The sequence below is a fragment of the Perca fluviatilis genome, chromosome 1 (genome assembly GCF_010015445.1).
Source record: "Perca fluviatilis chromosome 1, GENO_Pfluv_1.0, whole genome shotgun sequence".
Lineage (NCBI taxonomy): Eukaryota > Metazoa > Chordata > Actinopteri > Perciformes > Percidae > Perca > Perca fluviatilis.
In genome coordinates, this window is record NC_053112.1 from 40275503 (window position 1) to 40285280 (window position 9778).

At 42.0% G+C, this 9778-nt stretch overlaps 1 protein-coding gene across 3 annotated transcripts in view; it reads right to left on the reverse strand.

The window, feature by feature from the left end:
• Window positions 1–671: 671 nt before the first annotated feature.
• The window catches only part of pcdh10a (protocadherin 10a), a 27591-nt gene continuing 18484 nt past the window's right edge, over window positions 672–9778 (reverse strand). Inside the window, exons 4-5 of one of the 3 annotated variants that reach the window (XM_039808602.1) lie at window positions 3376–3536; window positions 672–1169 (exon numbers count right to left, since the gene is read on the reverse strand). In XM_039808602.1, the coding sequence (XP_039664536.1) occupies window positions 1116–1169; window positions 3376–3536 (215 nt within the window). In that variant the 3' untranslated portion in view covers window positions 672–1115. Of the gene's footprint in view, window positions 1170–2812; window positions 3537–9778 lie in introns of those variants that run through there. The other 2 variants (XM_039808593.1, XM_039808583.1) reach the window with 2 other exon arrangements.

A 9778-nucleotide genomic window follows, 5' to 3' on the forward strand; every position in this document is an offset into this window, starting at 1 on the left:
GCCAATCAAGGATCCATATCCTGGTAAAGGGACATTTCACTTTCTCTGCAGTCAGCTCAGGAAGGAGCTTTAGAGCTGTTAATCACTAGTTTAGAAATGAGAACATTCATTTGTAATATTGTATTAAGAAACTGAACACGAGGGTTGTTTTCTCTCCTTTTTCTACACAGCGTACTTTGCTAAAATCTCCTTCCTGAAGTGGCTAAACTTGAAAGAGGACTGAACCCGGCTCCGCGTTCCGACAGCGTGTTGCCTGTCTCACGGTCGGCAAGTTGGAATACTTTTAGAGTCTGCACACTTTAACCACACAGATAGAACATCAGAAACGAAAAAAAAAAGTTATATAAAGACAGTCAAGTCAAAAAACCGGAGATACAGAATTTTATAGTACTGCACGTCACCTCTGCTCGTCCCCGTTTCCTTTTTTTTTTTATTTTATTTTTTTTTCCTGTGTCATTTTATACCTGTACAACACCTGCTCCATCTCTCTGTCTAATAGTCTGTCTCTCGCCCAGTCTCTCTGGCTGTCAGTCTCCATCCCCCCCCCCCCACCCCCCACACACACACACACACAGTCTCTGTACAGTTGGCTAAGTGGTGACCATAGAAATAGCTAAAGGGTTCCGTGTGACATTGGCTGAAGTTTGTACAGAAACATTAGTTTTTTTTTCTTCATGTAAACAGGCACACACAGATCTCTAGAGGCTAACTCCTCAGTCCAGAAAAAGAAACACAACCCACCTCTGTGAGTCAATCGCTCCCTCTTCTTCATGTTTTGTACTCCTCTGTTTATTTCGCTTCCTCTCATCCGTCTGCTGATGACTTTATAATGTTCACATGTCAAAGTGTTGTGTTTTTTTTTTGGGGGGGGCCCCGGTCTCAGTCCTGCTGAGAGGAATAAGGCCTTGGATTGCTCCTCAGCTACCTAGTGGTTTACAGCTACTCAGTATTTTAGTTCTCCTCTCCTCCCTCGGCGACCGTTGCCAAGGCTTTGTTACAGTTCGCCACACAAGATAATAAAGCTTAACCAAGGTTGCTGCTGTCCGGGGGTTGCTGTTTGTGTAGTTTAATGTCGCCGTCTCCGGCATCAGTGTTGGTGGTCCGAGCACAGAAACTCACGCCGTCTCCGACAGGTCCACGTGGAACGAGCTAACAAATCCTTTTGCGGGCTGAAACAACAGAGAACACACTCGTTAAGACGAATGGCACCCTATCCCTCGAGACTCTTTAGCGACACGATCGGCTCCGAGCGCTCATCTCTTGAAGGATACGTGCCACAAAGGACTCTCTGTGAAGTTATTTATACACCCTAAAAGCTGCTCCTTCTCGCCAGTATAATGGTAAAACTAATTTGGGAATTGGGTAAAAAACATGTCCATCAGTGAAGATAAATGTTCACAATTTGGTGGCTACATAATGCATTCACAGCAAATACACAGAGCGCTAATTGCTTCATTAATTATCTATAAATGGATCATTAAACATTTATAAACACTTTATCAAGGCAACCCATGGTGATCAGAGCCTTGCCATAGCCAGTAGTAGCATACGGTGCTATTTCTAAAAGTAGAACACGATGCCAATTGGTTGATAGAGCCTCATCCTCTGGGACTATTCTCATCTTTTTTTTTTTTTTTACCGACTGATGAACAGCAGAACTTTTTTCCCGTGGCAACCTGGCGTCAATTTATTTTTAAAAGAGCAGGGGGGAAAAAAACGGGTGAAATCATCAATCCGAAAAAAGAAAAAAAAGTCAACTGAAATATATTAGTGTTGTGGTCAGAGCGAATATGGAGTGCCTTTATCCCGACCCTGCGAGGCAGACGAGATGAGCAGACGCGCAGGCAGCTATATTTGGAGCGAAGCAGACTCCAGCACCTGCAGGCTAAATCCAAATTATCTTTCACGCGGCCCTGATGCACAAGAGGAAGATTGCTTGGCTCGGGTTTGCTAAGTCGCAAACAAGGAATGAAAAAAAAGAAAAAAAAAAAGAAAAAGAGCAGGTTATAGCGCTGATCGTTTACCTGAGAGACAGCCCACAGTCTGCATGCAGTATCATGGAGGATGGTGGTTAACATGGCGGTGACTTGACTGGAAATGACTTCTCTACTGAACGTGTAGATCGAATCCATTCTCTACTCTTAGAGCTAATAGAATATTCATGTGATGTGGGTGCCGGGAAAGCAATTGACATGTGCAAGAAGTGTCCAGGAAACTCCTTTTTATTCCAGTGGATATGAAAATATTTCATTTGCTAAATGAAAGCTCCCCTCATATAGTAACAGCTTCCCTCCTTTCTTTCACGCAAACCTGTGTTGTCGTGTCAGTCGTGTCCAACTGAAGAATCTTGACCCGAGAGTTGACAGCCCAGCTCACCCACCCACCCTTCTTTATGTCAGGTATTGATCCACAAGCAGGCGGGTATAGATACCCGACGCTTCCCTTTTTTAGCACAAAAACCGGACTTCAATCCTCGTGAAAGAGAAGAAGCGTGGGTTGTGTGTTTCACCTTTGGAGCTATTCAGTAGGGAAGTCATCGTGCTCGAGCTAAACTCTGTTGTTGAGCAAATGGGGAAACAAAAAAGATGTCCTTTACAGCATGAGATGATCTAGCTTTCCTCTCTAGACACTGGAATCGTTCTCTTAAACTGTGGGTGTGTGAAGACGGCAGGCATGCACATGTGTGAGTGTGAGTGTGTCGGTGACCTTTACTTATATGAGCATCAGATATAAAAAGGCTGATTGGAGAGGATTTGGAGGGGAAATTTAGAGAAAGGTAATAAAAAAAGAAAAAGAAAAAGGGCCACAGCAGTTTAACATGGGTCCAATTTAAATTGTGTTTATTTTATAATGAGTCACATCATTACAGACAGTATTGAGGGTTAGGATGGGGTTAGATAGAATTTTCTCAAAGTGGGTTTTGAAAAAGGGGGAGTTAGCAATAATAGCGTACATTTTACATTTGATAAAACACACAAAAAAAATAAAAACATAAAGCCGTTTTTTTTTAAACTCCTTAAAAAAATACAAGAAGAAAAAGTTGATGAACAACATAAAAAGTCCGGATCAGATTCATCCTCCCCACCTCTAGTACCTGTACTGGACCAGACCGAAGTCGTAGGGTCCCAGGGAACTTTCATACTGATACTCACAGAGAAAGGTGGCTTTGTACGGTAGGGTCCCCCTATCATACTCTTTCCTCTCTAGCGTGCTGGAGCTGTACTGCTGCTGTTGCTGATGGAGGTGATGGTGAAGGCTGTGGTGTGACTGTGACCTTTGACCCTCCTTGCCAAAGGTGGAGAATGACCTATCGTTGGCCGAGGCGGTGGACGCGGTCATGCTGAGTTGGTCGGACAGGTTGACGGAGGAGGGTACCTCAGTGTCGGGCAGCGTGGCGTCCATGCCGGGGACGTGCAGGTTGCTGCGGTAGTCCGGCCCCTGGCGCCCGTCGGACGGCACAAAGGATGGCATCCAGCAGCGGTCCGAGTGGCCCAGGGCTTTGCACTCCTCCGTGCAATTAGAGAACAGGTCGGCACCTGCAGACAGGATACAGACAAGATAAGGCAAGGCAAGGCAAGGCAGCTTTATTTGTAGATATATAGATAGATAGATAGATAGATAGATAGATAGATAGATAGATAGATAGATAGATAGATAGATAGATAGATACTGTATTGATCCCCAAGGGGAAATTGAAGGTCCTAGTAGTTTAAAGACATCACACACAACATACACATACATCATAAACAGGATGATAAATAATAAATCCACAAGAATAATATGGACAATAAAAGAAAAAAACAGTAAGGTGCTGTATGAGAGTGTGTGTCATGGTGGTAGTGCAACGCATAGTCATATAAAAACTACAGCAGTGCAACGATAAAGTTTTAAAAATAGACAGCATTAAATATGGGCATTATAAGGGAATAAAGTAGACAGTAGGATAGACACAAATTTATTAGAAGATAGAAAATAAGAAATAGGAAATAAGGAAGGCCTGAAGATAAAGGTATAGAAGGCCCCCCAAGCCTTTATACATACCTTTTTATGATGCATACAATACAAAGCTCTTAAAATAAAAAAAAATTGTTGGCATATTCATATACTGTTACATCATCTTTTAATGTTAAAATGCGGCACAGTGAATCCTTAAGCTTAAGGGTATCTGTGAATGGCTACCTTACCTATAGGCCACTAAGCCTATTATCAATGTTGTGTATATTAAAGTACATTAAAGAAAAATGTTTTATCTTTACTAATAATATGTTGGATTCATGTTGATGTATATTTTCAGACATATACTGTATATATCTATTGTTGTATATAATTTGGCTCGCCCCCCACCCCCCCACAGCAACTCTGAGGACCCACTAGACCCCCTGTTGAAGATCTCTGACATAAAACATTAATGAGCAGTAGGGCTGCACAATATATATATCATTTTTGTTATCGTCATCGCAATATCAGCTTGTGGAATAAATACATTGCGACACTTTCATTCAATTTGTTCAATAAAAGAATGTTGGAAAGGATTTCCCTTCATTTGTTTAAAATTCAACAAGCAGTTTATTGCATTTTAGCGGAATGCCGAAAGCAGCAGAACTTGAGTACACTTTAATATCTGTATATTTATCACAAGTATTATCGTTTTCGCCATATTCAGCAACGCTATCACATATTTTCGTCATATCGTGCATCCCTAGCAGTTAAAAAAAACAGTTGGAAATATAAGCTAAAATAGAATTAGACAGGGATCAAACACAAGACTAAAAGTTACAGTGCAGTAACAATTATTTTAAGAAGGGCAGCATCAAAGAGATAAAAGGGATTAGGGGATGGAAGAAAGCAGGATGATGTATGGAAAGATGGAAATGTGAATGGAAGATTACAGAGATGTAAGGGTTGATAAGCGAGAGAGGATAAAAAAAAAGAGAAGAAAGGGGCAGCGGTGCGTATATTTGGAGTGGAAAGACGAGATGGAGGAGGAGATGAGACAAAGAGACCGGAAGAGAGAACACAAGTTAGCGATCGTGTGCCGCATGTCGCGGGCAGAAAAAGTGCAGCAAAAAGCTATTCATCAAAGAGACAAGGCCAACATTGATGAAGCGGATTGTTTGTTTTCCTCCTCACCTCATTCATTTCGAATGAAAAGTGCAATCAAAGTGATGTGGGTGCTGTGAAAACACCACCCCCCCGCCCCCAACCCACCCCCCGCTCCCCTCTCCACATCAACATCCTCAGACTCCCAATTGATTCCCAAACACCAAGAGACAAAATGTGAATCCATATCCCAATCAATTCATATCGTCCTTACACAACCACACACACACACACACACACACACACACACACAGAAATTATCTTAAGAAATGCTCCACACAAAACATTCACTGGCTGCTTCATCACACTCTAATGTCAATCATCCCTATACAGACTGACACAGTGTGTTACTGACACAGAGCTGCTGCCAACAACGAAACATCAAAAACGCATAAACGAAAGAGATTAAATTAACATCTGAAATGATATAATAGAATAACACACACAGTCACGCAAACACACGGCATGAAAGAGGTACCAGTTATGTTAATTACTTTCCCTCTTTGGAGAGAATAAAGAGAGGAGGACGGGAGGGGAGGGGAGAGGGGGGGGGAGTATGAGAGAGATTATAAAAGGGAAGAGTAAGGAACAAGAGACATGAACGGAGTCATCTCTGTAATGAGACTCTGCAGCCAGTCTAGATGTGCGTGCTGATTGGATTTGGATTTTTTTTCCAGTTTTCCAGGGAAGCCATGTGGGATAGCGCTGGAATGGCGGGGATCAAAGCCGGGGACGGGCAGTTTAAGGTGAGAGGAGAGCGATACATCAGCAGAGAGAGGCCCAAACACAGAAAAAGCAGACAATCTGTAATTCCCTGAAGGCTGAGAAGGGCTTCAGATCAAAGGCTCCACTTACACAAATCTATTCTACTGATCCTCTGCACTGATAGTGCCACTGTTTGTCTATTACTAAAAGCAGGTGTGCGCACAAACAATGTGAAGCAAGCATATACATATCACGAGATATCAGGCCACAGAGAAAGATAGATTATATATACACAGAGACAATGAATACAAAACAACAACCCCAATGTAGTAATATGATTACTTAATATTATGTACCGTATCTACCTGCAGCTTTAAGGAAATAAAAAAAAATCATTTCCATGTCCGGTCCACGTTCTCCCCCCGGTATATTAAGACCGCATCTACAAATGTCAGCCTGTCCCGCATTATGGATTATTTTTTACATGAAGTGAAACATTGGCGCACGTTGTCTGATTTTTCACTTTAGTTTAGTTTGTTCTGTCAGATTGGATGCTCCTGCTCTACTGGTCCGTGCATTTCAGACACGTTCCTACAATATGTCGTCAATTTAACTTAAATTTAAGTCTTTAAAAACAGACAAAAATCGGTTACACTTTACTTGAAGGTATCTACATAAGAGTGACATGACACTGTCATGAATGTGTCATAAACATCATAAACAAGTCATTCGTTTTTGTCATGACAAGTTATGGTTAGAGTTAGGTTTGGGTTTAAAAAAAGGGTTAGGGTTAGGGTTCATGTGTCATGACTGTGTCATGACTGTGTCATGTGTTCATGACAGTGTCATGTCACTCTTATGTAGATACCTTCAAGTAAAGTCTTTGTATTGGAAATGCTAACTGTATCAATTGGTCTTCTTAGGACAACTGGTCAAGGCAATATACAGTAAACATGTGGATTGGGGGGGGGGGGGGCATACATGTTGATATGCTCATATCATAATTTCTAACCGTGCACTTAATGCAACGAGCAATAAGCTTGAGCAGCCAACAGTTTTTTTGCCCTGGAACTTAACCTGCTCCGAATGTTTTTGAATACAAAAAAATATGAAATGGTATGTGTATTTTCAGTCCCAGTTAATATTCTCCTAATTAACAGAGGCTCGAGTAGAACATCACTCAAAAATTGGGCAGTAATACACAGTGCTCCTCGTAGTACAGATGCAAATACAGCTATCGTCTCAATCAAGGAAACTAAACGGTTTAAGTAGGATTAGTGTATTAACAGAAAAATTACATAGAATGTTTAGTTTTTCTAGTTTTATTTTTTTTATATTTCCTTTAATTATTATCGAAACTGAAATAAACAATTGTATCTTCAACTGGAGAACAGCGTTGTAACTGTAACATAAAGATACGTATTCAATTCTGATTATTTTTTACCTGTAAAACGTCAGAGAAAGAGGAAGTAGATAAGTGTTGTATACTTTTGTCTTGGGTTTTTCTGGTATTGTTTACTTGTTGTCCCCCTAAATTCACCCTTGAAAAGATGCACCCTTGAAACTAGGCTTCGAAGACTGAAAGGAAAGCAAATAGGCAGAACAATGTGAAGGTGAGAGTGTTGTGTTCAACTCGTCTAAAACAAAAGAAAATTTGGAAAGGCCTTCTAAATATAGCTCAGTACTAGAACAGTCACGCAACAAAGAAACGCAAACCACATCATAGCTTTGACTTAATTTACTATAATATAACAAGTTCTACCGGCTAATGTCATCCAGTGCACATGTAAACACCATACATTATTAAAGGACAAATCCGGCTCAAAATGAACCTAGGGGTTAATAACACATAACAAGGCCCCAAATAGCACCACACTTCCACGGTAGCATGAGGGTCCCTACATGTAAACCGAAGCACTGAGAACTTTGTAAGTGTACAGACAGTTTATTAAAAAGATAGATTATAAAAACAGTACCGCTCGGTATAAAGGCGGGCGCCATCTTGGGAAAACAGTCACGACCAGTCAAACGACGAACGCTGTGCAACCGGTAACCAGTAACATAGCTCAAAGATGGCGCCTGCCTGTATATCCGAACGCTACTGTCTTTATAAAGTATCTTTTTAATAAACTGTCTGTACACTTTCAAAGTTATCAATGCTTCGGTTTACATGTAGGGACCCTCATTATGCTACCGTGGAAGAAGTAGCCCTATACTAGCGTTATAAGCTAATTAGCGGTTTGCGATAAAACTGGTCACATTCGATTAGCATGAAAACAAATTCCAGAGAACGGTCGACTCGGTACACATGTGTTATTAACCCCTAGGTTCATTTTGCGCTGGATTTCTCCTTTAACGACAGCACTGTCAACACATTGTCTGTGGCCGAGTCAATTGTTTTGGCTTGTGCATTATTTGGATCTACCCGGGTTGCAAATGCAGGCCTCGCGGGGACCAAGACAGGCAACAAAGCCTGCGCAGTGGCCAGAGAGCCAGAGGAGACACCGTGCTCACAGACAAGGGACAGCCAGGGCCAAACAGACGGGGAGTCACAGATTTCACAGACAGAGACAGCAGGCAGGATAGGCAGCAAGACAGCAGGAACCATAAGGAAGCAGAGGGGAGACCCAGGCGATTGCAGATGGAATGAGCAATGGCCAGAAAAGACAGGGTGAGACCCGGGCCTCGCAGATGGGCATGGGCGGGGGTTTAGATAGAGGTGGGCAGAGAGGGAGAGGACAAATACTGAAAATGAAAAATCTCCACAAAACAAACATTAGCTGTCATGTACTTTAACCCCATCACATGGAAATATAATAGGTAAGGCTGTCAAAATGAACGCGATATTAGTCTCGCATTGCCAGACCTTCCTCCACAGCACAGCGAAGGAGGGTCTGGCGAGTCCACACATTACGGGATTAGGAGAAAAACGTGCTCTGGTTTATTGGCATTCCTTCAAATCAATCCCAATCGTCTTGGGCGGGGCTAAGCTCCGGACGGAGCAACAGTGCCGCTGCAGCCTCGGGAAGGAACTTGTTTTGGTGGAACGTGTACGTTCAAAAGTTGTTTTAGTTGGCAACAGAAAACTCAGATTGGACAGAGAGTCTAGCTAGCTGTCTGGATTTACCCTGCAGAGATCTGAGGAGCAGTTAACCATAGTCCTCAGAAATCCACCGGAGTTTAGTTCCAAAGCTTTACACCAATCACAACCATTGAGGCGGGCTTTACACGACGACGATAGCGCAACGACGGCGAGCAGCTTTTTGTTTACATTCAACATGACGGCCACCGAAGTGCAGCAATCCGTTGATGCCGCTGTCGCTGCTCCGTCACCCGGATCGCTGGTCTGATTGGTTGAAGGACTATCCAAAGCGCCCAGAGGCATTTGAGCGGCGTCCGTTGGTGACGCCCCTTTGGAAATGAACTGTCAATGAACCTTCCCCAGACCCACTCTCAGTTACAACTGAGAAGGGTCTGGTGTCAGCCAGGCTAACAAATTCCACCTGAGCATTAAAAACCTAAAAAACTCCCTTTTTAAAGTACATTTAGAACAAATGAAAAAAATTTGATTAGTTTGCAATTAATCACAAGTTAACTATGGACAATCGTGTGATTAATAGCGATTACATGTTTTAATCAATTGACAGCCCTAATAATAGTTATCTAACTATTTAAGGTCATGTGGGGATTGAGGCTATCCTGGTTCAATAATGAATAAGAATAAATGTAGATAATGTAAGAAAAATGTAATGCTATGCTTAAACTTATAGAGTTAATTATATCAGCCGAGGATTAACGGCCCTTCTGATTTCCCTGTGGGATCAATAGAGCCCATACAACCTGCTTTTAAACTGTTCTGGTTTATTTACTGGAGCAAAACTGCAGACAAACAGGGTTTGAGGAAAAACAGCTACTTTCTTCTTATTTGATTTCACATAATTGTGTTTGATTCAGCAAGTTTTAAATATGTCTG